The sequence below is a fragment of the Desmodus rotundus genome, chromosome 6 (genome assembly GCF_022682495.2).
Source record: "Desmodus rotundus isolate HL8 chromosome 6, HLdesRot8A.1, whole genome shotgun sequence".
Taxonomy (NCBI): Eukaryota; Metazoa; Chordata; class Mammalia; order Chiroptera; family Phyllostomidae; genus Desmodus; species Desmodus rotundus.
Window position 1 is genome coordinate 94093482 of NC_071392.1, and position 26246 is coordinate 94119727.

A 26246-nucleotide genomic window follows, 5' to 3' on the forward strand; every position below is an offset into this window, starting at 1 on the left:
AGCAACCAATAGAGAGTGCCTGGGCAGGCGGCCGGTCACCAAATGTGGCTCCCTGGCACTTGGCACGCATGTGCACTCACATGCTCCACACGTGAGATTTGTCTTGGGCCTCACGGCTGGACCCGTGTGCCCGCCCACGTCCCTGCACCCAGCAGGCTGAGGCCCAAGACGCCCTGCCAGGGGCACAGCTGGGAGGGGCAGGGCAGCCTATGTCCTGGCTGTCACCCCCGACCTGTCCTGTGAGGGCCCAGGGCCCACCCCAGCCCCTTGAGCGGGGAGGTGGCCCCAGGGGCTGACTCTGACCTGAGGGAGCAGAAGCCCCCTGCTCCCCTAGCTCGGGTGTGGGGTTCCAGGGGCCTCTGGACAGGGCTGCCTGGCTGAGCAGGGAGGGGGCCCAGCCGTGTAGGAAGGGGGTGGGCACCAAGGGTCATAGGGGAGTCCCAGGATGGGAAGTTAAGTGGGGCAGAGGCTGGCCCTCACTGGCCTGTGTCCCGCCCGCACCCCCAGGGCCCCAAGTCACACTGGAAGCGGCCCTTTCAGGGCTCACCCAGACCAGACTGCCTGCTACCTGCTGTGCTGTGCCACCAGTGGCCCCATGCAGGAGGGGCACCAGCAAGGGTGTCAGTGCTCTGCCTGTGGGGGTCTGAGACCCCCACACCCCGGTGCTCCAGAGAGAGGCCCAGGCCAGGACTCATGCTGACCGGGTCTGATATCTCTCAACCAGCTTCACTGTCCTCACCACAAAGGGGCTCCTGGGCAGACCAGCTGTCCTGTCTTCCTCACACTGTCACCGGGGCCCCCTGCACACAAAGGCCCCTTTGTGGCTGGCCTGGTGCGGGAGGGACCCACCTTCCTGCCCGACCACCCCTAAAGCCCCCGTTTTGAGCTGTGCAGGGCACCCTGGGGCCACCGCAGGTTCAGAGGACCAGGCTAAGGCCCAGTGCTGACCCAGCTGGGGAGAGGGTGGGGGGTGAGGCAGAGCCCCTGGTGGAAGGTGAGGCAGACACAGCAGGGGCCCTGGTGCTGCCCTTGGAACCTGTCTCCTGAGACTCGGGGCATTTTCTTCCCAGAGAGAACGACTGAAGGCAGGGAGCTCAAGGGGCAGCACGTCACGGCAGGGACACTGGCTGCCGTGCAGCAGGGGGGAGCGTGTTTATTAGAGCGTGTGTAGTGGCCTCCCGCAGTAGCGATTCCGAGAATGCAGGACAGTGGGACACTTTGGGTGAGACAGCGGCCCCGCCCCTGCCACCCACGGCCACTGGGCCTGCAGAGTAAGCCCCCAGCCCCAAGTCCCCGGTGTGGGCAGGCAGCACAGCGCCTGGCCCCAGGTGCTGTCTCCACATCCCGGCCGGTGTCCCTCAGGCCACGTGGAAGGAGATGGAGGAGAGCGAAGGGCACACGTGCGGCCGCCCGGGAGCTACCAGTCCTGGTCGTCCCAGCCCTCGTCCACCTGCGCGGCCCTTGGTGCGGCCCTCCCGGTGGGCTTGGCCGGGCCCTCTGCGCCGTCACTGTTGTCGCTGGCCCTGTGGTTGGATGCGGAGCCCGCGCCCCACATGTCCCAGCTGTCTGAGCTCCGCTTCTCGGCGGAGGCATCCGCGCACGTCCAGCTGTCGCTGCTTGGGGACCTGTGGGCCTTGGCGGGGTCGGTGCTCCCGAAGGTCTCCCAGAAGCTCTGGTCGATGGCGCTGTTCTGGTAGCCCTGGCCCTCCAGGGACCTTGGGAAGAGGGCGGCTCTGAGCAGCCGTACCCTGAGCCCCCTTTCCCTCAGCACCTCCCCTGAACACCCCCCCCCCAACGCTGAGCCCCACTGGGCCAATCCTCCCGGTGCCAGAGCAGACGAAGAGTGGGTGTGTGTAGCTCCCGCATGGCCTGCGGGTGGGACTCAGATGGCCTCTGCTCAGCACGTCAGTAAGTGGTGGCCTTTGGCCCACAACCAAGGGGAACATGTCCCATCCCAGAGTGGACCAACACGGCCCATAGGGCTGGCCAGGAGCACCTGCCCATCAGACAGACCCTCAGCACCCCGTGGGTCAGAGGACAACAGACTGGGCTCCAGAAAGAAAGCCCGGGCTCAAGCAAAGTACAGAGGGCGAGCGCCAGGACAGGGGACGGGCCACCAAGGAGCCCGGCTGCCCTCCACACAAGGCCTCCTGCCCACCCCCCAACCCACTGCCACCCTGGCCTGCCCCCATCAGCCTGCCCTTGGGGGTGGAGTGAGATGCCCCCAGCCTAAGGCAGCAGCACCCCCCACCTGGTCAATAGAAGAGCACTGAGTGAGGGGTGGGGGCACAGACTGGCCTCTGCACTTCTGGGGGCTCCTGCCCTGGGACCCCCAGAGCCCTGGGACCACTGCCCCCGAGAGACCCCATGGGAAAGTGCATGTCTGGACGGGGAGCTGGCCTACCTGTCTGAGGGGTCCTCCCCTCTCCCAGAAAAGAAGGTGGTGACATCTCGCCATCCCTTGCTGCCAACTCCCTGGACCTGGAAGGGGATGGGGATGCAGCTCAGCCGGGCTGGGACACCGAGCATGCATACAGCCTCTGTTCAAGGACCCGGCAGAGCTTGAGATGCAGCCACACAGCCCTCCCCACGGTCCCCACTGTCCCCACGGTTCACCCAGCCGGGGTCTGCTGGAAGGTGGGTGCCCGGGCCAGGGAGGGGCCTTGGCTGGCCCTCAGCAGGGAGGGCAGCAGGCACACACACACACCCACTCAGCAAGGGGGTAGATGCAGGCGTCCCAGCAGGCCCAGAGGGCCGGCACTCACCGGGGACGGTCAGCGGCAGCAAGGAGGGGGCAGAAGAAAAGCGACAGGTTAGAGGCTGTGCCACCCCGCTGCATGCTCCACATTCCCGCAGCCGTTGGCACCGAGGGCCCTCCTGCCCTGCTCTCGCCTCCGGCATGGCAGCGCCTGGGCCCGCTGCGCCCGGCCCTCGGTTCCCGTGCCGGAATGTGGAGACGCTCAGCGGTGCCTGCACGTCAGCAGGCGCCCTACCTTAGACGCCAACTGAGAGACCCCACTGGACACATCATCAAAGAGCTTTCCCTCCTTCACCTGCGTGGGTCAGACAGTGTCATTAAGGAGGGCGGAAGCACCTCGCCCACTGGCGCAGCTGCGTCAGGGGAGACTGCAGCCCCACAGTGACCCCGCCTCCAGAAGGGGTGGGGCCAGCAACACTGCCCCTCTCTGGGCGCACAGTGCGTCCTCCCCTGGTCGCACCTACCACACCCTCCCAAGGACAGGCTGCATGGCCCCTGGGAGCCTCTGCCCGGTGTGGGCCTCCTCCATGCCACGGGTTCACGGGGCCCCTCTGAGCCCGGGGAACACACAGCCTGGGGCCCGGCATAGGGAGGCGGCGTGTTACCTTCTCCTGGGCAGGTTTAAGGACGCTCTCGTTCAGGCTGTGGCCCAGTTCTGATGCCTGCGTGAAGAACAGACTCCATGAGAGGTATGTCGGGGGGCCCCTAGTGTCACATGCACCCAAGGGTGAGGGTCGGCACAGCGGCCGCCGACTCTGTGGACTGTGGCGGGGAGCAGCCCACCAGCACCCAGGACGCCCTGTCTCACAGCAGCTGTGCCGCTGTGGCCCCCAGCACCCTGGGGCCCGGCCTGCTGCCCCGCTCTGCAATAGTGCGGAGGAGCCCAGATCAGCACAAGCCGTTGGGTCCTTCCTGCCCAGTGGGGACAGCCGCATGCTGACAGCCGGCCACACGCTCCCCCAGAGGTGCTGGGGGTGCACCTCCAGCAGCCCAGAGTGGCCCCACCTGCCCTGAAGCGGGCACTCAGGAGCTGGCTGCAGAGAAAGGGACAGAAGCTGACTAGGTGGGTGTGGGGACAGGCATCAGGACGTCACTCCCCCAGCAAGATGCCTTTGGAGGGTCTGGCTCGAGGTTGTCCATCTGTGGAAGTCTTGCCCAGCCGCTGCAGGGGCTCCGAGGACATCACCCCTCTGCATTCCGGTCACAGAGGCAAGTGAGGGTCCCCAAGCAGCAAGCACGGCCCCACAGGAGCCTATGGGCTGCGAGAGGCTCTGAGCATGCACACACGGAAGCACAGACACGAGACAGGAGGCAGCACGTAGCATGCGGTCGGCTCGGAGTCCCACACAGAGAAAAGACGGCAGGTGGGGCGGACGCAGGGCCTTACCGGCTCTGGCTGCGGCTTGGAGCCCCAGAACTTTGCCCAGCGGCACGGGCGTTGGGCAGGGAGAGAGAGGAGAGAGGAGGCAGTAGCACGCAGCACAGGCGCCCCCAGGAGGCACCTCAAGACACATCACTAGCACCCACCCGAAGGGGCCCGGGAGTGACCTTGGAGCAACCTCTCCCACCATAGAAGCTGACCACGCTCCACTCCCACCTTCTATCGCCCAGACCCTCAGGAGCCCCAGTGGGCAGGGGAGACCATCCCTCCCACACTTGGGCAGGGACAGCCCCATGGCTGCTGCTTGGTTCTCAGTCCTGACCTCCAACCCTGGACCAGCCAGCCCAGGGCCTGGCACCAAGTGGGCCACAGGGCCACAGCCAGGGTTTGAAGAAAAAGGGCCAAGGTCAGAGACCCCACCTCCAGAAAGAGAAGGCACTGACCCGGGACAAGCCCCGCCCTGAGCTTCCAATGCCGGTGCGCGGGAGCCTGCTCCTTCCTGACTGGGAGGCTTTGCAGTGGCCTCTCAGCCGCCCAGCACCCAGACTGTGATAGATGGGGTGATGGCTTCAGCACCACAGGCCCTAAGCGGGTGCAGCCTCTCACCCCACCTGCCCAACCGGCAGCCACCTGACGTGCCACGTGAGCCTGGGAGACCAATCCCCTGTGGGCCTGTCAGTGCCCAGAGCACGTGGCATTGTCTCCCCTCCCCGAGTGCCCAGCTCGGGGAGGGTCACCAGGGCTCCCCGACCCCTGACGGGATGCCAGACAGGGACTTCACAGAGCACAGGGTGGAGGAGGCTCCTGTTACCTTCTGACTTGCCTGGGATCCCAGCTTCGTAGCCTGGAAGGAAAACAGACAGACGCTGTCCCGGGTGCACCAGCGGACACCATGAAGGCCCCTGAGCTCGCCCTGTGATGGCCCTCAGGGCCTGACAGCAAAGTGGGCCCAAAGCCAGCCCCCACTGGAGGGAGGCTGGCGAGGGTGGGAGGTGCCTGGGCAGCCTACCCAGTCCCACCTTCAGTGGCCCAGCCCACGCCACTGGCCCTTGCTGGCCAGCGGGGCCCTGCACCCCAGGCAGCACCACTGTAACAGGGGAGAAAGAGAAGCCTGGCCACATACGTTCCCACTGGAAGGTGCTGGACCCCGGCCGCAGCCCACTCACGATGACCTTCCCTCCAGGCCAGCCAGGCTGTCCGGTCCTACAGGGCCAGGCTACTTACACCCTCCTTGGCAGCTGAGGCGAACTTGCTTGCTCCAGTGGCGAAGCTGCTCCAGCCCTGGAAGGACGCAGAGCCTGCGTCAAGCTCCAGCCCAGGAGGCTGCTGTCTGGCCCAAGCACGTCCCCTCCCTCAGGAGGTCCAGCCATCACCAGTCCCGGCAGGAAGGACTCTCGGGAGAGCCAGGCCTGGACACCAGCGGAGCACCACTGGCCCGCCCGAGCCCCCACCTGCCCTGAGGGGCAGCAGTCCCGGGCCCACTCCAGACGGACAACCCTGGGTGGGTGGCCACTGTGACCCGCCCTCTCCTGTCTGAGTTCAGGGTCCTCCTAAGCCTCCAGGAAGCACAGATCCGCCCAGGGACACAAACATCCCCTTTAAATGCACCGGTGCCCCCTGCTCCCAAGGACACGCAGAGGCCCATGTGGGCAGGGACACTCGTCCGCTCAGGCCCCAGAGACCCCTGGTGGGGGTGGTCCTAAGTGACTCCTGCTGAGCAGTCATTGAGCCAGGCGAGAGAAGGCAGGACAGAGCGGTGGGTGAACCACCCGCTGTGCCTGAGTCAGGACCCCACAAACGGCCGGGAAGGGACAGCTCCATCACGCACATGGCGCAGACGGCCTCACGGTCGCCCCCACTGACACCGGCGTCCCTGCTGGCTTCCTCCATGCAGCCCCTTGAACACCCCGCCCCCGCCCCTCAGGAGGAGACCCCCGCCCCAGCTAGGCCCTCAGGGGTCTGCAAGGGTCCCTGTCACAGCGCAGCTTCAGGGAAGCATAGCCACCCATTTTTTTTAGAGGAAGAGAAACATCAACCAGTTGCCTCTCGCTCGTCCACAACCAGGGACCCGGCCCACAGCCCACCCATGTGCCCTGACCTGGAACTGAACCAGTGACCCTTCGGTCCGCAGGCCGGTGCTCAGTCCACTGAGCTGCACCGGCCAGGGTGGCATCGCCATTTGCAAAACCAGCAAGAGTCTCCTCAGAGCACGACGGTCTGGCTGGGGGCGGTCGGGGCAGGCGGGGGCAGGCTGGAACTGCGCGTGGCTGCGGTGCCGTCCACAGAGAGCGCTAGAGCATGCAGCTTAGAGCTGTCACCTCTGCTACCAAACCTCACAGTCCCCAGGCTGGCCAACCGAGCAACGTGGGCCCGGGCGGGGCCAGGCCGGTTAGCCGGCACTCTCTAGGGGGACACGGCCACACGGGACCCTCACTGGATGTGCGCTCTCTGGAGGAGACGCGTCTCGTTAACTTGAAATGCAGTTGTTGCCAAAGCAGGTAAGTCAGTGAGACCTTCTGGGAGCTGAGTGACTCCCAGAGTCCGTGATGGGGGGGCTGCACAGGCCACCCCACGACGGGCTCCCGGGCAGCGGGGGGGGGGGGGGGGGGGGGGGGCTCACCGAGTACAGAGACGACATGGCACTGTTCAGGAAGTCCTCATCTTTCTTCGGAGGCGGCACTGTGTTCCCAAACCCCACGTAGCGGCTCTCCTGGGTCCTGGTGGGAACACAGCAGCCCCGCGCGGCTCACGGAGGCCCCCGCGCTGCCCCCAGCCAGGGAGCCCCCACAGCCAGGCCCAGGATGGGAATGGGTCTGAGGGTCAGGCTCCCCCCACCCCAGCCCCAGTTCACAGTGGGCCTCACCCCTGGTAGGAGCCGAGGTCCTCGTCCAGCCAGTCCTCGAAGGCCTTGTCCGAAGATGCGGTGGAGCTCTGCGGCTGGCCTGAGGCCCTGAAACGGAGTCCCGTGTTGGTCCGGCCACCAGGGGGCAGCAAAGGCCCGCCCAGCAGGCAGGACCACCTGGTCCCACAGGGGGCCAAGCTGGGCCCTGCTCCACCTGAAGGGAGCTCAGGAGGACAAGAAGCAGGGGGACAGTGTGGCCTGACGGTGGGGCCACCTAGACCTAACACGAGGGGCAGCAGGTAGGGAGACCTGGACACCCCAGGGTGAGGGAGCACCTCCCGAAACCAGCCGCCCAGACGGCAGCCTCCTAAGTGTGAGACGCAGCCGACAGCATAGGGTCGGCTCACCCCCAGCGGCCTGCGCTCTAGGGTGGCGGGCGGCCATGAGACAGGACACGCGTGTCACGTGCCTGTCCAAGCATGGTCTGCCCTGGTCTGCCCTGGGCTGGCGCCTGAGGGGTGGGCGGATACAGGTTTCTTCCAGACCCTCCCTCACTGGCTGGCAGCTAAAGCCCGTGTGTCTCCACGACCCAGAGAGCCGCTTCTCCCCACCGCCTTCAGGAAGAGCTCGCACTGAGCTGAGCAACAGCTCGGGTCAGGGCCAGCCAAGGACAGCGGCCAGAGGGGCAGCTACCGGTGGGCAGTGGACGGCAGCGTCCTGGACTGCGGCGGAGTCCAGTCCTGCGCAGGCGATGCCTCCAAGGACCATTCTCTCCCCTCAGCCAGTGTGGCCACCTGCCGAGAGGACACAGACCTATCAGGGCAGCTCTGGTTGGTGTTGGCTCCGGGGAACTCGCAGGCCACGGGCAGGGTCTCTGCCGAGGGGGAGCACCGAGCCCAGGCCTCTCAGCAGTGCTGCAGGCGGGTTCTCAGTCGGGGCTGCAACCCCAAGTGTGGGGGACCCACCTCGCTGTCCTCAGGAGTATTCTAGCCAAGATGGCCGGGGGTGGGGAGGAAGGCCCAGCCCCCACCCCTGCTAACTACTGGGTCCTCCCGCTTCACTGGTGGGGGCTGGTGGGGAAGGGGAGGGACGGGCGCACCCTGTCCCGGAAGAGGGCGGCCGCTTTGCTGCTGTACTTGTCCTGCAGGGACCAGCAGGGGTCGTAGTCCTCTTGCGACTCCAGGAACTGACGGAACTTGGCGTTGCCGCCGGCGCGCATCTTCTCTAGCTCCACGTCCTTCCACTTGTCCATGGTGGCAGAGCGCACGAAGCTGGGGGCAGAGGAGTGCTGGGGACCTGACCACGAGTCCCCCTGGGCTGGGGAACGCAATCTTTCAGGGGCCGAGGTGCTGACGCCCCGGGGGGCGTGTGGGGCTGGGGAGGGCGGAGCCCGTGCCTCCCTCGCTCCTGGCCGAGGAGCAGCGCTGACCTGAGGTGCACACCGAGCCCGCGGTGCTTGCCCGAGCACTCCAGGCAGATCCAGATGCCATAGGTCACACTCGCCCACTGGGGGTTGAACGCACCGCACTCAAAGCACACCTGCGGAGACGGCCACGTGCGACTCGGCCAGGCAGCCATGGGCAGGGCCCAGGGACCCCCAGCCCCAGAGGGCACGGAGGCAGAATGGATGGGAGGCGGGGTGGGAGACCAACAGTGACAGGGAGGCGGGCTCAGGGCTGCCAGCAGCTTCTGGGAGGCTTGCCAGCCCCAACCCAGGCCGCAAAGCAAGGCCAACACTCACGTTGTTCTCATCCTGCACCCTGACTTCCTTGAGAACTTTCCGGGTCCTTGGGCTGGCCATGGCACTGCAAAGGAGAGAGACAAACTCCTGAAACCCCCAAGGTCACCTGATGAAAAAATCCACTGTCCACAGACCGCAGCTTCAGAGCAGTTCCACTGTGTGGCTCAGCAGCAACAGGGCACGCCCCGCCCTGGTGGCCGTGCAGAGTGCCTCTTCCTAGAGAAACCCACTGCCCCTCAGGAGCACCAAGAGCAGCTTGGGGGACTGGCCAAGGCGGTGCAGCCGATCACCAGAGGCGACACAGGTGTGCCCTTGGCGCTACGCACCACCAGACTCGGGAATTCACACCAAGCCCTGTCTTTCAGTGAAGTCCACCCACAGAAGGTGGCCTTTCCTGCCAGGCGCACAGGCTGCCCACTAAAGGGCAACACCCCAGAGATGGGAACCCCTCGCCCTCTCCCTACCTGCCCCATGTGGTGCTGGGAGGTTCCTGGCCTGGGGGTGGGGGGTGGGGGCACTGTGGTGGCCCTGACTGATGCATGAAGGGGCTGGCTCATGGGAGGGTCCGTCGGTAGGTCCTCCGTGGGGTCTTCATGAGGGATACAGGTGACAGCACAGCCACAGTGGGGCAGACCTGTCAGGGTGCCTCACAAGGACACTGCTGGGGAACAGCGGGCACACAACTCAGCTAAAAAACCATTTGTTTCTTTACAAATCTCCTGGCTCTGGCCAAATTCAGCTTTCTCTGGTGGTCCACTGACTCCGTGACCAGAAGGGTCAAAATGACAAGACTCAGCAGAAGGCAGGAGTGGGCACCAGGCACAGAGTTCAATGTAAATGTTCCCCAGGGTTCCTGGGCCCACGCCCAGGAGTCAGACCCCGGTTCCCCCCCACTCTGCTGCCTCCGGCCCCCACCGAGTGTCTGCAGACGGCCCCTCTCTGGGCTGTGAGAGGAACCTGGGAGGCGCCCCTCTGTCTCACGTGGCCACCCACGCCCTGTGGACAGCACACGAGGACCGTCAGTGTGATACCACAAGCCCAGCACGCTGCGGGCGTCCCCACACCTCCACCAGGTGACAGCTCAGACCAGCGTTCGCGCTACCCGTGGCGTTGCAGCTTCACGTTGAGATGCAGGTGAGAACGAGACCAGAAGACTCGCCGCCCAATTCTGACTTTAACATTAAGTCCCTCCCTGAGGGGAATCCTGACCCTCACACACCAGGCCCCCTAGGCCTGGGAGGCCCTGACGCTGACGCTCCTTGGTGCCCACTTCTGAGCCAGATGAAGCGGAGCACACGCTGTTTTCTGTAGCTGATGGAAACAAACCAGAGTTCACCTGCGGCTCCCTTCCGCCCTGGACTTCTCTGCGCTGCATGGGGCGGTCCCCGTGGTCCTGCCCTTGACTGGCCCCTGGCCCGGCCCTTTTGAGGGGAACGCTGTCACCACATCATGGAAGGCAGACGTGGGGGCACACACACGTGGAGAGATGCTCCGGTGGGTTTGGATGCACAAAGCCCTTTGCAGACCCTGGTCTCACGGAAGCCACAGGAGAGCCCACAGGGGCTGGCGTGCAGGGCTGACATGAAGGCCTGCCGTACGGGTTCCCACAGAGCTGTGCCCGCCCCCTTGTTCTGGCCGACAGGACAGCAGGCAACAGAAGTCAGAGCTGTGGGGAGCCTGCTCTGCGTTCTCACTGTCAAACAGCATGGAAGGAACGTCTGCACGACCACCGCAGTGAAAATACGTGAAGGGTGAACGACTTGGCTTGGCGGTAAGAGGAACCCCCTCCGCGACTGGTTTTGGCTGTGAGGATCCCTGAGTTCCCTGAAGCACTGTTTTATACAGATGCCTCCACTCTTTCAACACTTTAACTACAATTTATCCTGAAAGACGATCCCTGAACTCCTGTTTTAACACTGGAAACCAAGATGGTCCAACGGAGCTCTTGGTGCAACTGAGCGTCACCTCGGTGTCCAGGGAGGACGCGGTCTTCGTGCAGCCACCCGCCAGGCTGCCGCATGTGTGGCACCGCCTGGTCCTCAGGGCTGTGACCTGAGAGACAGGCAGAAGGCACCGACGGTGGCTCCATCCAAGAACAGCGCTCAATGTTTCCACAGGTTATTTCTGAACTGGGGAGGGCCCGTCAGGACGCCAACCCCAGCCAGGGGCACCACCGCAAACGAACAGCGCGGCAGGACCATCGGGCCTGCGTGCACCCGCACAAATGCTTCTCCCAATCGGTGGCCTGCAAGGAGGTTGTGTAGCCAGCCAGGCGAGGAGCACCGTTCTTCTATGTCCATCCACGTAAACGGGGAAGAAAACGGAAGGTCGTCTCCCTGTTCCCCCTCCCAGCCCCCGGACGATCATCCACCGCTAAGGGCGGGAGAAGGGCAGGAAAACGGGCCGAGGCTGCCCTTTTAGACCAGCGTGGCCCCCCGACACCTGCGGGGGCGCTGGAAGCCCCTTTAGGCTCGGCCGGCCCGGACGTTGTGTGCAGGTCAGCCCCTGGGTCCGACCGGGGCAGGGGCCGGGCCGGCTGGGCGCAGAGCGGGGGCGATGGTAGCGGCGGTGACCGCGGAGGTGCGGGCGTGGGGGCAGCTTCAGAGGCAAGGGTAGGGGTCCGGGGTCCGGGCGAGGGCGTCCGCCGAGCCGGGCGTCGGGGACTCGGGCCGCGCGCTTACCGGATGGGCTCGATCCTTGGCACCGGGATCGGGCGGTGTCAGCGGGGTCCGGGCCCGGGTCCGGCCGCGTAGCAAGCTGCACCGAGGACTGTAGCCGGCCGCCTACCCCGCCGCCACCAGCTTCCGGCAACGTTGCATTCGCAAGGCATCACGGGAAGCCGGGAGCTGCTGGCAGGGGCGGACCTTCTGCCTCTGCCCGTGGGACCGGAAGTGCCGCCCAACCACAGTCGCCACGGGGACGCGTCCCGGGTGCGGTGCCGCTGCCCCGGCCCGCGGGGGAGCGCACGGGAGCAGGAGGCCCGCGCTGACGGCCCGGGGGCCGGACCCCGGTCCTCTTCGCGCCGCCCCGCCGCGTCCTGGTCGGCCCTGCGGCCCCCAGCGGGCCCGCCACGGCTCGCGGACCGCCCGCCGCCCCTAACTCGGACACGGAAGGGCGTCCGCGTGCACCGCCGGGATCTGAACGAGAAACGGATGGCCTGCTCAACGAGGGTGACTTGAGGGCCGTCTATTTACAGGGGGGCTAACTAGGAAGGTGTGGTGGGTTTGGGGAAACCACTGTGATTCCGAGGCTCCAAGGAAAGGGGCAGCGGAGGGGTTCCCGCGCCCTGGAAGGGGAGCCTTCAGGGCCGCTGCCACCTGTGGTTGAGGGCATCGCCAGCCCAAGGTGAGGAGCAGAAGAGGCTGCCAGAATAAATACCTGGCGTGTCTGGCCTCTCGCCTCTGATCTGATTTCGCCTCCCGTTGGACGAGCCCTTTGCTGCAGTAGGAGGTGGAGAGGGTGGGAGGGGGTGTGGAGCCTCTGGAGAGAGAGGGCGGGAGGGACAGACAGACAGGCCGACACGGACGGTGAGAGATGGCTACAAAGTAGTGTGCATAGCAGGAGCCGGAACATGTGACCATGTGACTGTGGAAAGGTGACTGTTCTCAGTGAACTGCTCTGGGGGGCATAGCTGCAAGTGATACTTGGTATCGTTTTCCTGTTGTGCTTTCTGTGCGTGCCACGTGTTTTCATTGATCTTTGTGTCTGTTGGAATGATCGAGTGTGGACATCTCCCTGAGATCTGACCTACACTCAGTTAGATGTGCAGTTCGGCGGGTTTTGACAAAGGCATGCCCCTTAGAGAGGGGGGGAGGGAGGGAGAAAGAGAGGAAGAGAAACTTCAATGTGTGGTTGCCTCTCACATGCCCCCCACTGGGGACCTGGCCTGCAACCCAGGCAAGTACCCTGACTGGGAATCAAACTGGGACCCTTTGGCTCTCAGCCCACGCTCAGTCCATTGAGCCACACCAGCCAGGGCCCGTGCAGCAGGTACTTAAAAACATGTAATGTGTTTTAAGATCCATCCACGGGGTTGTGGGTGTCTCTTCTAGGTGTTGCCTATAAAAGGAATCGTGCAAGATGTGACCTTTTGGGGGTGACTTTCACTGAGCATCGTGTTTCCAAGGCTCCTCTATGTTGTCCCATGAATCAGGCCCCCCCCACTCCTTCCTATGCTGAATAGTGTCCCACTCAATGAGAGTGCCACACTGTCCACCCACACATGGATGCTGGAATCGTTCTAAGTTGTGACGATGTCGAATAAAGCTGAGATTCACGCACAGGTCTCTTTGTGGTCATAGGTTTTATTTCTCTTGCTGGATGACTTAGGAGTAAAATCTCTGGGTGCTGGGGTCGGTGTAAGTTGGACCGTATAAGAAGGGGGCAGTCTTCCGGCATGGCTGCACTGTGTGCACTTCCCCCAGCGGCCGGGGAGTTCCCGGTGCTCCGCGTCTTTGCCAACACTTGCTATTGTCAGTCTTTCCATTGCAGCCCCTCTAGTGGGTACAAAGTGGTATCTCACTGCAGTTTAATTTGCCTTTCCCTGCATCGCTGGTCGAGCAGAGCTGGGTGCTTGTCTTAACTAGCATTCCCAGCCTGCCCTGTGCCCAGCTGGGCACGTGCACCCCCCACCCCAGCAGGGCTGCCCATAGGAGGAGTCATCAGTTCCTGCAGTGAGAAGCTGGTGGCATTCAGAGAAGTGGCAAGGGCTGTGGCGATGTGGTCGCGGCACCGGTGGGGTCTACACAGGCGGTAGCGTGAGGCTGTAGATTTCAGACCCTGTGGTTGGGCCTGTGTAGGCTCCACGGGTTCAGAGAGTGACAGGCAAGTGCTGGATCAGTCACCGTGGGCTTCCAGGAGGAGGCAGGCCAGGAGGGGAGAGCCGCTGAAAAGGAAGGAAGGAAAAGGGAAGGCATCCTGGAGAGAGGTCTGGGACCACGTTCACTCCAGAGCGAGGCTCATGTCCCCACAGCTGTCTTCCCAGGACAGGGCAAGCCTGTCGCCTCACAGCCTCTGCCTCTCCCCGCTAACCCAGGGCCGGTAGGGTGACGATGATGATGGTGTCACAGAGAAGGTGAGACACTCGCTGACGAAGGCACCTTGGGTGCTGAAGCGTGGAGTGGTGCAAGGCTCGCAGCAGCCCACGCGTCTGTCTTGCTCCGTCCAAAACGTGCAGGTGGTGTGTGTGCTTCTCAGAGGGGCCAGCGGCCGTCCGTCAGCTTTCAGCCCCAGCGCCGGGATCCTCTTTGTGGTCCCTCCCTGGGGCTCTCGTGGTCCTCGCTGTGGATCAAATGGAAGGGAGTTAAAGGGCAGCGACACGGACGCCTCAGAATCAATGGCTGCGCAGTGCTGGGGGCTCCTGGCATGGGGGTGGGGGGCACAGAGGGGAGCAGGAGGGAAGCCCCTGCACGCCAGGCAGCAGCTCAGATCTGTGGGGTTGCTGTGGGGCCTGGGGGAAATCTCTGTTTCATCTCGGACTCAGTTTCCCCATCTGGAAAAGGTCTCCAATCCCCCTTCCAGGCCAGGGGCCGGGAAGCTCCCACCAGCAGCCAGGCCAGGGGCCTGATAAAGACGCACCGTTTAAACCGGACAGCTGAGATGCGCCCCCTGTCCCGGCAAAGAGACTGAGTCCGCAGCTGTCCCCAGAGCAGAAGGAGGGCGTGCAGAGCTGGGCCTCTGATCCGGGACCCAGTACTAGTCTCAGGGCAGAAGCTCAGTGGTTTTGTCCCAAACATACGCAGGTCACGGAGAGCCCAGCCACGGGGCTGTGAGTACTGGTTGTCACAGGGCCCTCAGCCCGGCAGCCAGGTGTAGGGGTCGGCTGTCTCTGGCAGGGGTGGCCCAGACTGGTTTTCCCAAGTCAACACGTGGCTGGGGTCACGCTTCCCCCACACCCAGCGCCTTGCTCGGCGGGCACATTTCCTGCCAGTCTTCGCGGACAGACCTCCCTCTCCTGGGCACGTGTGCGTACCCTCTGTCTGTGACTGGCCCCCGTGGCAGCCCAGGGTTCCATGGCCCCCACTGCCATCTCACTTCCCCACGGCTGTGTGGGACGCCCGTGTCTGTGTATGATGGCATCTGCTCACGCCTGTTTCCAGGCATAGAGCTCTGGAAGGGGGCGTACTGGGTCAATTTGGATCGGTGCCATCAAGTCGCTACCCCAGACTCAGTACCACGTGCCCGCCCTCATGCGCAGGGCTATGCCTGTGGCCTCTCGCTGGCTGGGCATCACCGAGCTGGCCATCTTTGCCAGAAGCCCTCCTGTCGTCCTCGCTGGCCTAGTTTCCGTTTCCGTAATGGTGGGGAGGGGAGGCAGGGGGCAAACACATGTGGGCAGAACAGCATGCACCGCTCCTGAGGACCGGCTTCTGCTGGCCGCCTTCCACCACCAGGCCCTCCCCATGACAGCTCTGTCCTCACCTGGAGAGAAGAGCATGGGGCTGGTTCCGGTCTGCATGGCTGGGCGCCCGCTGCTGGCCTCGGGCTGCGGGCTGCTGGGACTCCGCCCCACCTGACGCCTGGCTGCTGCCTCTGCATGATGCTCAGGAAGAACTGGGACCAAGACAGAGGCAATAGAAGGAATGTCAGGGCATGTGGCCTTGCTAATTCGAGAGGCTGCATGTCCCACAGAATTGCGACTGTCCCTGAAACTCTCCCAGTATCATTCTACCCCTGACACAGCCAGGACACGCCCAGGACCAGCAGTTGTGCTGGATGGCACTTGTCCCACCGGCTAAGGAGCCACGACTAAGAATTGTGGAGACTGGGCCAGCATCTCAGATTGCCAACCCGATGACTCCGATCCTGGGGCTGTGACCGGAAGGACCCTTGGCCCTGGACCACTGGACCAAGAGCAGCAGCCCACAGCTGATGGGAAGCCCTGCCCGTGTCCCCCCACCCCCATCCCCATGAGGACCTTCCTGCCCCCCAGCCACGTGTCCCTCCGTTCAGGTCCCCCCAGCCCCAGGGCCTGACCAGGACCATCGCCTGCCTCCCAGCACAAGGTACCCCCCTGAGGACAGGCGTGACCACGGCTCACCCCGACCTGGGGTTCAGCTTACCCAGCCTACCCGCAAAGCCTCCAGACCCGACCCAACCTGCCTCCCTCTGGCCATCTGCCCCACAGGGAGCTCAGACCCACCTCCATGCCTTGGTCCAGCGGAGTCCGCCCCACACACAGGGTCCCAGCCCCCAGGCTGCCAGCAAACCCAGGTCTCCCCACAGCCCAGCCACTCTCAGAGCAGACCTGGACAGCAGATCCCCTGCATTCCCTAGGCCAGTGGAGTGCTCCCACTCCTGAGCCCTCACCCCCAGGAGGGGAACCTCTGAGCCCTTGACTCAGGTCCAGGACACCTTGGGGTTGGGAAGCCTGGGGCCCCCGCTAGGACAGAGTGTGATTGGGAGGGCAGGTCACACCAGGGCTGGGGTGGTACCCGGAAAAGGGTTCCTGGTGGAGGGGCAAGGATGGTTATCCTGGGGGAAGGGCTTGAAGCAGCCTCAGGTCTGTCGTGGGGCCACTGGACAGCCCCTCTGCGCTCCGGACGCTGGAGAAGCCGGGCCATCGCCCCTTTAAGAATGAGTCCCACACCCCCTTCCCAGCTGGTGCCAAGTCCCTGGAGGCTACAAATGGAGGGCGGGAGAGAGAGAGGCGGGGCACAGCTGTTATTCGAGGGGGCAGAGCTGGGCAGGGGACCAGGACCCAGGGAATGGCGGTGCAGGGGACAGGCTGGGAATGGGGAGGGGTGGCAGGAAGCACTATGGGGTGGGACCCTGCCTGCCTGCAATGGCAGGCGGACCGTGCTGCGTCTGAATCAGGGTTGGGGGTCGCCCCCCGGGTGCGGCCAGAGACTGTGGGAGAGCCCAGATAGCAGGCCAGGGAAGGGCCAGTGACTTTGGGGACTCGGGAGGAGCAGGGGTGGGGGGGGGGGCATGGCCAGGGGAGCCTCTGGCCAAGGCGTTGGGCTCTCTGCTCTCTGTTTCCGAGTCCAGACAGTGGAGACCACGCCTGCGGGTTGCGACGGCACCATGGGTTGTTCTGGCCGCTGCACGCTCACTGTCCTCTGCACTTTCCAGCTGGTAAGTGGCGACCCCTCCTCAGTCCCGCAGCCCCTGTGCACTGGGGGATCCGGGCGCGGTCACCGCCCTCAGCACCCCCCACCCCACTGTGTCCGCTCTGGCCTGTGGGGCTCTGGGCCAGGAAGGGCTCGGATGTGTGGGCTTCTGTGGCTGAAGTTCTCTGCTGCCCGGGGGGCGGCGAGGGGTCAGGGGCGTGGGAAGCCAGTGCCCTGTACGTGACCCCTCCAGTCCCCAGCACCACCCCCCTCCCCGCCCACCCACCCCCACGTCCCACCCGGTGCGCCCTGCTTTGTGCGTGTAGAGCCTTCGGGCGGGTGCCTGGACCCTGCTCTTGCTGGAGCCCCAAGCCAGGGGCTCAACATGTGCGGTGTGCACTCGGGGTGAGTATGGGTTGGAGCGCTGCTGCACGCTTGGTCCACATGTGTCCATAGGCATCTGTGGCTCGGAGGAGGTGCCCAGGTGAGCAAGTGTTCCCTTACCGAAGCCAGCGCCAGGCCCCAAGTGAGGAGCCGAGCTCCGTTTCTGAGGCCTAACAGCCCATTGGGTAGGGGGTGCTTGTGAGTTTGGGAGTGCGAGGCGATCCAGGCCCAGCCCGTGCCTCCCAAGGTTAAGGCGGTGGCCCCTCACTGCTCTGGGAGGGGGGCTGGGCAGACGCCGAGTGGACAGGGTGTGGGAGCTGGTGCCCAGGGCTGCACTTGGATGCCGTTTGTGTCTGGGATTAGCTGGGTCCCCAGGACGCAGCTTTGTGGAGAACTTGACCCTCGGTCAGCCATGTTTCCAGTCTGCCCTTACAGATAGATCCAGGTGCCAGGTCAGGACTCTCCCAGAGCTCAGGGTGGGGGACGAGTAACAGGTCTGCGTCACCGGGCTGGGGAGCATCTGCGGATGGCCCCTGGGTCTCCAGTCTCAGAAAGGAAATGCCGCTTCGCCAAGGCCACACTGGGCGCACTCTTGCACAGCCTGCAAGCATGATGGGCACAGCGTGGCGGGGTCAGAGGACTAGATGGCCCCCCTGCACCCAGCGTTGCGCAGGGCTGGGTCCCGTCCTTTGCCTGGCAGAGGGCATGCTGGCTGAGCAGACACGGAGCGAGATGCACCGCCCAGCCCGTGCGCCCAGCCTGGAGGAGGCTGCTTGCCTGCGGGGTACTGGGAGTGGTGGGAGCCTGAAGGGGCAGAGTGAGGGGACCACGAGGGAGGTGTGGGCGGCCTGCCGGGCTGGAGCTCATAAGGCTGGGAGAGAGCCTGTCCCTGCATAAGGCTTTGAAGCCCAGAACTGTCCTGCCAGCAGCGGAGCTCTTGCCAGCCTCAGGCACAGGAGTGGTGCCACTCTGTGCCTTTCAGTGGGAAGCTCCCTGGGGGGCAGGAATCCCTCCAGAGGCCCCTGGGACAGGGAGGGGAGGACGGGGTGACGGGTGAAGGGCAGCCTGGAGCCCGGCTGCTGAGCAGACAGCAGGAAGCAGCGCGGCTTCACGGGTTGAGGCTGGTGTGTGGGATGAGCTTGGGCCAAGCTGACTGGGGCAGGAAAAGCAGAGGCGCTGAGGGACGGGTGTGACCTTGGGCTCGGAGGGGTTGGGTTGGGCCGTGCTGCCTGTTTAACCCCTGAAGTGAACAGTGGGCAGAGGGGCGTCCCTGCAGGCCCTTGGAAATTTGGGTGCAGCTTAGGAGGAGGGGAGTATCTTGGCTTGAGGGCCGCAGGCAAACCGGGGGCCCCTGGCAGACCCCTAGTCTCAGCCAGGCGGGCCCACGGGCCAGAGCTGGGTCCCCACACAGCCGGCTGGAATGCAGCTTGGGGCTGTGAGGATGAGGAGCCTTTTGTCCTGGGCCAGTGGAGGGGGTGGTAGAGGAGGAGCCTGAGGTCTGACATCACCCACCCACTGCTCTGGTCACTGTGGGTGGGGTGGGGGTCAGCGGGGAAGCCGAGGGGGCATCCTGTGGCTTTTCTTTTCTCGTTTTGACAAGTGTGAGAGTTTCCTGGTTACCCGGCTACAGGACAAAGGCCCGGGAGAGCATGCCTTCCCAGACCCTTCTCCCGGAAGAACAGCGTGAACTCTGCTGCTCTGAGCCAGTGGAGTGGTGGGGCCATTTCCCAGGCTGTGGCCCACCACCGTGTCAAGAGGGCAGCGAGGCCCAGCAAGGGGCCTGGGCAGCGGGTGGTCCTCATCTCCTCCTTGCTCACAATGTGGCCTTGCCTTCCGGTGCCTGGGCTTAGAAACGAAAGGACAAAAAGACGTCGCCCCCCCCACCCCCGCCCATGGCCTCTGCTGTGCCGGCCACCCTGCCAGGCTGCGGGGTCTCTTCTGGGAGAGACCCTGGGGCCTCCCACCAGACTTGGAGAGCCATCAGCACGGACACGCATGACTCGCATCCCGTCCAGGCCACACGCCCACTGTGTGCCAGGAGCTGAGCTGGCGGGATGAAGGTTGAGCAGAATTCAGACAGCCCGGAGTGTCCGAGGCCCACCCCCAGCCCGGCCCTGGTGATCTGCTGAGACTGTGGGCTTCGCTCAGGCCTCTCAGGAGAGGACCAGCCACCGCCTCCTGGCCGCAGCCACCCAGACACGGGGACTTGTCCGGAGCACCCATGGCAGGCCTGTGGTGGGAGGGGCTGTGACCTGAGGTAAAGGGTCTCGGAGTGGAGGGGTGTGTGTGTCTGGGGGGCAGGTCCCCTGGGAGTGTCCTCATGCTCTGCGTGTGGTCCTGCTTTGTCTTCCCATGCCCAGCTGGCTCCTAGGGCCAACCCCAGCCCCCACAAAGGACATGCTTGGAATTTCCCCCTGGAAATAGCCGCCACCCCCGTCTCAGGGCCATCCAGAGTGACCAGATTATACCCAGGACACGCCCACAGTGGCCGTTTCTGGGGCTGGTCAGGGTCCCCTGAGGGATCCAGGACACAGGCCAGTGCAGTGGAGAGGGGCTGTGGCGGGGAGAGGCTGAGTGCCCTGGCCAGGGTCAGGCACCTTTGGCCCTGTGACCCCAGGGAGATCCGTGAAGGCTCACCCTGCCGGGCTCTGTCCCCAGTCACTATGGGGCTTGCCAAGCCTCCCGTCCCTCCTTCCCCTCCCAGAGCCTGGCACACAGCCCACACGCCAGAGGCAACTCAGAGTCAGGGACAGGCCTCTGTCACTCCCCCAGGGCCAAGGGTGGCCTGGGTATACAGGAGGCCGCAGCAGAATCGTGACATGCAGCGGCGGGCCCTGCTGGGGCACCCTCCCTTCTCTGTTGCTGTCCTCCCAGGAGTGGGCCAGGATGCCGAGGATTCGGCTGCACTTCCCCCCAGTGTCTCCTCAACACCAGCACGTGTGCCGGGCCTGGCTTACAGGCATGCTGAATGAATGAATGAATGAATGAATGAATGAGTGCTCTGTGGAGGCATCACTGAGCACTGAGCCTGTCGGTTCCCCTGCATATAAACAAGTGCCCCTCGGCCGTGGCCATGAAGCTGGAGGGGCAAGAATGGCCTTCGGGTGGAGAAGCAGCCTTGCCCAGCCTCCCTGCCCCCCCATAAGCACAAGAGCCCAGGAACTGTGGTGTGGCTGTGGAGACCCCCAGCTTTCAGCCTCCAGGTCCTGCCCCCCAACCCCGTGAGTCAGAGCTGCCCTGGGTGGAGCTCCCACTTGCCAGGTTCAGAAACTAAGGATGGGGCGGGGGCCTTTCAAAAGAGAAGGATCACCCGTTTTCCAGCCGCACAACCTCGTGGCGGTGAGTCCGCTGTGCTCTAGTCCCCCCCACCCTGCCTGAGGGCTTGGCCCGATGACCTGCATGGGGCTCTCCAGTGGTCTGTTGTCCTAGAGGCCAGTGGAACACCCAGAAAGACCAGGGCTTTAGCCCCCCACCCTCTCCCCAGGCCCCCAGGCTCACACCTTCCCACAGCCTGCTGTTCCCACCCAACCACTGAGGCACAGGGTGGGGAGCGCACCCCGAGTACCCCAGGTCAGGCCCCTGCACCTGCTCTCCTGCCCTGGACGGGCTCGTAGGACGTTCAGGAAGCCCCACTCTGGTCAGCGCAGCCTTTCCAAGTGCAGGTCAAGACCACGGGTCTAGGGCCGGGTGTGCGGCAAGCCTTTCCTGCAGAGGGCCTGCGGGGAGGTGTTCCAGGCCTGTGAGCCATCATCGCGGCCCGGCACAGAGGCCGCCCTGAGCACAGTGGATGTGGCGACGTGGCAGAGTCCCAGTCAGACTGTGCTGCCGCGGGCACTGGCCCGGCCTCCCCTCTGCAGGCAGCTGTCCAGAGCCTTCTTTTAGGGGGGGCACTTGGGGGTGCTTTGCAGTTCAGGCTGCTCATGCCCTTGGTTGTCATTGATCCACCTTGGATGGGCTGCTGGCATTTCTGGGCCAGGATACAGAGCGAGGGAGGGGTCCGGCACACCTGGCTCTTCCCAGTGGCGCCCCTCCCCTGGGACTCTGTAGCAGGGACCTGGGAGCAGAGCCCCTGTCCCCAAAGAGGCTTCGAGGAGTCTCCTCCAAGGACAAAAGCACGCTGGGCCCCTCCCCCTGAAGAGCTAGTTTCCCCCCACCCCTCCCCTGTATGCTGGCCAAGTACAAGTTCATTCTCCCTAGTATGCTGGGTGGGTGGCCATCTGGGTCACCTGGAATGTTTTCATTACCTGTTTCTACCTGGAGGTGGGGGCCTCTCCAAGGTGAGCCAAGTTGGAGACCTGTGCAAACAGGGCACTGTGTATGTTAGTCACCTGTACCCCCCACACACACACAGAGGCAGGGTGGGGGGCTGCTCACGGCTCTGTCCCTGGCCCCTGGGACAGGCCTGGCCCCTAGCAGTGAGTCATTGAAGGTCTGGGGAAAGACAAGTGGTCTGATGGGTGGAGGAGGGGCTGTGGGCATTGGTGGACTGGTGGCCTCCAGCTAGGGAAAGATGCACCGGGGAAGGCTTCTTGGAGGAGAGGGCCTCAGGAAGCAGCTCCTGAAAGGAGAGCCAGGGCTGGGGGCCAGGAGTGGAGAGACAAGCCCTGGCAGAGGCGTGCAGGTCGGAGCACCACCTTGGGTGGCCTGGCCTGGGCCAGACGGGGCTCTGTCTGCCCTCCTGTGTCCTCTGGGCCACCCCGCCCCCTCAAACCCTGGCGAAGTCCATTGGTCCCTCCCTCGGGGTGGGGTGGGGGCTGCATCCAGGCCCCTGGGAATACCCTTGGCGAACAAATCCCATCTGAGCAGCTATTCTGGGCACTTGGCATGTAGCACTTTATTGCGTCCTTGCAGGAAGCTCAGAGATAAGTCGTGAGAGTGGGGAGCAGGGTGGGTTTGAGCCCAGGTGCCTGGCGGGGAGCGGCTGGGATGGCTTCAGTGCCCGTGTGCCCCACGGCTGGAGCCCAGGGTGGAGGCTGGTGGTGCCACTGGTGCTAACCTGGTCCCATCCCCTCGCCCCCAGGACAGTGAGCTCCTGATCTTCAACCTCTCCAAAAACCGCTCCTGGGGGCAGGAGCTTGGCCCTGGCTGTCAGCAGGAGGGTGCAGTGGCGGGCTTGGGGCCCCCTGGCAGCCAGGCCCTGGGACCAGGCGCTGGCTGCGCCCTGGAGCATGGCTACGTGGAGGCCCTGCACAGCGCCCTGCAGATCCTGGTGGCAGTGAGCGTGGAGTGGGGACTCATCAGCGGGGGAACACACAGGGGACCACGTCCCAGGCCTCTCCTGCATGGAGGACCACTCAGCCCTCTGCCAGGGCAGGGTGCCCTTCCTTGCCCCCATCCTGGCCCGAGGGGTTAAGGGTGCACCCTGCTATCCCCGCCTGTGTGGCCTGAGCCACGGGACCCTCAGCATCCTGCTCTGTAAAAGGGGCTCAGGACCAGCTGTGCCTCCAGGGGCAGTCTGAGTAGGGAACAAGGGGGCAGAACCTGGAGGTTCTGATGATGCTGTGGGGCTGGGCACGTGGGGTCTCCTGCAGTCTGTCCCCTCTCAGCCCTGGAGGCAGCATGGGCAGGGCAGGAACCCCAAGAGCTCCACCCTGGCCAGCCAGGGGGACCATTTCCTGGCCACTAGGCCCTGGGGCCTGGAGAATGAGGTAGAGACTCTAAAAATAAAACCTTAAAAAAATAATAGGCCTTTCTGTTAAATTTGAATTTCAGAGAAACAACAGGCGAGGCTGAATGTGAGCGTGCTCCGTTCTGTGGGTGGGATACATTCACACCGCAAACCAAAAGCAAACAAGCCAAAAACCCCTGTTCCGTCTGCATCTGAAATCTAGATCCAACAGGGAGCTCTGCATGTTACCTGCAACCCCAGCCGAGACAAGCAACTTCCTGTAAGGGGCAGGGCCGGCAGGGGGCGCTGCAGAACTCAGGGGCACATCCGTGGCCTCACCCACACGGCCTGCCCTCGCTGTTTGCCTTGGAGGGTCCAGGAGAAGCGGACCCTCGGCTGGCCCCCTGCAGTCCTGCCAGGAAGAAACCCAAACCAGCCAGAGGGGCCAGAGTGCCCACTGCTGTGGGGTCTGAGGCTGCAGGTCCTGCGGGCATTGGGACAGCTTTGGGGAGGGGCTGGGGCGGGAGCCCTGAGATTGGACCACCAGGGGCTGTGGCAGGTGGGGTGCCCTCCCCCGGACCTGAGCCCCGGGAAGAAGAGCAGGGAAGCAGGATGCAGTTTCAGCACCATGGCCAGCTGCCAGCCCAGCTCCTGCCCACGCGAAGGCTGCCCCCAGGCCCACACAGTTTGTCCTTCAGGGGCCAGCAGAAGGCCCACAGCCTGAGATGATGCTCCTGCGTCTCACCTGTGCCTTCACCTTGGCCTCTCTCTCCATGTCTTTCAGCTGGTGGGCTTCATCTGCGCCTGCTACGTGGTCAGTGTTCTCACCGAGGAGGAAGACAGCTGTGAGTGTGCAGCCAGCTGGCTCTGGCTGCAGGGGAGTGAGAGGACAGCAGAGGGCTGGCCACGGTGGTGGTGTTGCCGAGTTCTCCTGCCCTCCTCTCTTGGATGGGCCCCATGCCCAGTGGTGGGGAGGTGGGGTCCCTGCCTGAGCAAGGAAGGGGATGATCCAGCCACCTGAGAGGAGATGAGAGGAAGTTCCAGGTTGTGGGCACCAGGGGTCAGCTCACCCCATCACCCCGAGACCTGCAGGTTCAGGGGCTCCTGTGCTGCAGGGCTGGCCCCCACGATCCCACTGCTGCTGCAGGTGGGGCTGAGCCCTCAGACCTACGGGGGACGGGCCACTCTACCTTCTGGCAGCTGAGAACAGGGTCCCGCTAGGCGGGTGTCTCCTAGGCCCTTGGGACTGGCCTGGACCCCCTGAGCAGCGTTTCCCCTGTTCCCCCACAGTGACCCCCTTCCGCTTCCTCCGATTTGCAGCATCAACACTCAGCCCCCCCCACCCCCAGCCACCAACTGCCGGCTCTGACATGCTGCCTGGGAAAGCCCTGCAGAGAAGGGCAAAGCCAGGGTGGGTGTCAGTGGCTGGGCACCCCAGGGGGCCCTGGTTCCTGTGTGCAGGCCCTTTCCTGGGGTCAGGGTCAGACCTCAGAGCCTCTGTCCCCAGAGTCAGGGGGCTCTAGGGTGGGTGGTCCACCTGTCCACCCGACGGCATGAGAGCAGGCTCACCCCCAGACCAGCTCCCAACAGCTCTCTCTCTGCGCGAGCACCCAGCTGTCCCCAGGCTGCCGCTGGCAGGGGGGAAAAGGATTCCCATGTTGGTCACATTTAAACACACCGAGATGGAAGCCAGTCCTGGGGCTCAGAACTGGGTTGGTTTGGCCCAGAAAGCCCCTACCACCCCCCACCCCCCCCGCTCGATGGGACAGCAGGTCCCTGACCCCTGGGGCCCAAGGCCCCGGGGCCCCCAGACCACTTTCTGGGCTGAGTGGTCCCTGCCTACTGAAATGTTTCACCCCTGGAGTCCCCTGCTCCGCCTCCAGGTGGCCCCCCTAGGGCCCTGCCCACCGCCTCCCTGCCATCCTTGGCCAGTGGCCACAGCGGGGCCTGTCCTTCCTCCCACCATCTTTTCCATTGGGTTTTGATGTATTTGGGTCTCGATTTCTTTCAGTTGATTTCATTGGTGGACTTGATCCATTTCCTCTCTACCATGTCTCTGAAAAGCCCTCTGGCCTCTTGTTCAAGCAGACGCACTTGTAAGTATGGCCAGCGCAGCCTGCCCCTGCTGGGTCCGGCCCTTCGGGTCAGCACAGCCAGCATCCATCTGTCTGTCCATCCGTCCATCCTCTATCCGTCCCCCACTGTTCTGAGGCCAGTTGTGTGCATCTTCAGGCCAGGGATGGGGGTGCGGAGGATCTGGGCTTGGTCCCCCACCCCCGGAACTCCATGCCCGGTGGAATCTGTGGGAGTTTGGGGCTCAGCCGGTTTTGTGCCCGGGGCCGGGGCACTGAGAGGCCCCCAGCCAGGTGGGTGATGTGTCAACTAGGCAGGAAGTTTGGGGTGTTGGTTTTCTGCTTTTGGAGGAACAGGCTTCTTCCCTGGTGAAGGGCTGTGTTTCCGGGGTGCCCGGGCCTCTGCCACCCCCTCTCTGAAGCGGCCCTCGCCACCAGCCCTGCCCCTCGAGTCATCCTGAAATTGGCGGGTCAGATTTGGTGGTTGGTGGTCCCATGTTCAGTCAAGCCGCCCTTCCTGTGTCCCACCCATACCCTCAGAGAGCCTGCCCTTCAGGTCCACACCTGCGGCCACCCCCTGGGGCCCCTCCTGGCAGACCCCCATACTTTCTGCCCTGTGAGTGAGGGGTATGCCCCAGCCCAGAGCCCCTCCTCAGGGGTTCTATGACCCTCTACTCTTGACCCCACAGGCCTGTGTAAGTGACGAAGGGCCCACCCTGCTCCTGCCTCCAGTCTCTGACCCGCCGCAGATGGCAAGGGGACACCTGGCTGTGCGTGGGACCCGCAGGGCTCTCTGACCCCCAGGCCCTGTCGGTGGCTACATCACCCGCCCCAGGCCAAGCAGTGGGACACCAGCCAGTGCAGCAACCCAGCGCCAGGCCAGGATGGCCACAACGCCGAAGGAGTTTGTAATTTCTTTTTTTCTAAAGAAAAAGAAAAGAACGCATCCTCCGTCCACACCAGGCCTGGAACTGTGGTCCGAGGAGCCCCTCCCTCGGTACCCTGGGGCCGCTGGGCCCCACAGGCCACACCACAGCTGGACAGGGCAAGGGGCTGGCCTCAGGGACTTCCCAATGGAAAGCGTGACCCCACCTTAAACAGGGGCCCACGCACCCCCACGAGCAGGTTCCTGATGGCACACCTGGTAGGGCTCTCCCCAGGCAGGCCCCCACCCATGCCAGGTGCTGTGACTGTCACAGCCCCAGGGTGGAGGGCTGAGCTCACCCAGGCGCAGGGGCCCCTCCGCCTTCAGGGCAAGGAGGTATCTGGACCTGTCCCTGGACAGGACCAGAGGCAATAGCTCTACAGCATCCCCAAGGTCCCAGTAGCTAATAAACCGCATTTCCTCAGAGGCAGGAGTTAGGGGGGTGATTACCAGCTCGGGCACAGCAGTGGCCTTAGGTTGGCCG

General features: G+C 64.3%; 2 protein-coding genes across 5 annotated transcripts; one reads left to right on the forward strand and one right to left on the reverse strand.

Moving 5' to 3' along the window:
* Nucleotides 1–1100: 1100 nt before the first annotated feature.
* Nucleotides 1101–11539, reverse strand: ARFGAP1 (ARF GTPase activating protein 1). Of its 4 annotated transcripts, XM_053926976.1 has the most exons (14): nt 11404–11539; nt 8723–8786; nt 8411–8520; nt 8081–8252; nt 7675–7775; nt 7003–7089; nt 6760–6856; nt 5364–5420; nt 4951–4983; nt 4146–4175; nt 3364–3420; nt 2994–3053; nt 2405–2481; nt 1101–1715 (listed from the first exon to the last, which is right to left on the reverse strand). In XM_053926976.1, the coding sequence occupies exons 2-14, from the start codon at nt 8780–8782 to the stop codon at nt 1418–1420; spliced, it is 1239 nt and encodes a 412-aa protein (XP_053782951.1). In that variant the 5' UTR covers nt 8783–8786; nt 11404–11539; the 3' UTR covers nt 1101–1417. The 4 variants fall into 4 exon arrangements, with proteins under 4 accessions (XP_053782951.1, XP_053782953.1, XP_053782952.1 ...); XM_053926978.1 differs by lacking the exon at nt 2994–3053 and having other exon boundaries at nt 2405–2475; XM_053926977.1 differs by lacking the exon at nt 4146–4175 and having other exon boundaries at nt 1102–1715.
* Nucleotides 11540–16678: 5139 nt separating this feature from the next.
* On the forward strand, nt 16679–24865 carry NKAIN4 (sodium/potassium transporting ATPase interacting 4). Its single transcript, XM_045194549.2, is given in 8 exon segments — nt 16679–16798; nt 18758–18840; nt 20237–20378; nt 21355–21415; nt 21418–21434; nt 22178–22372; nt 23550–23610; nt 24777–24865. Coding segments are annotated over 8 exon segments (699 nt in total). The 5' UTR covers nt 16679–16747.
* The last annotated feature ends 1381 nt before the right edge of the window (nt 24866–26246 follow it).

What these genes read in the sequence shown, in the direction of transcription:
- ARFGAP1 (XM_053926976.1), bottom strand. Translation starts at nt 8,782, where the DNA reads ATGGCCAGCCCAAGGACCCGGAAAGTTCTCAAGGAAGTCAGGGTGCAG. An exon ending in TCTCTCAGTTGGCGTCTAAG is followed by an intron (nt 2,482 to 2,993) that starts GTAGGGCGCCTG and finishes ATCCCCTTCCAG; the next exon opens with GTCCAGGGAGTTGGCAGCAA. An exon ending in GGGGAGGACCCCTCAGACAG is followed by an intron (nt 1,716 to 2,404) that starts GTAGGCCAGCTC and finishes CCTCTTCCCAAG; the next exon opens with GTCCCTGGAGGGCCAGGGCT.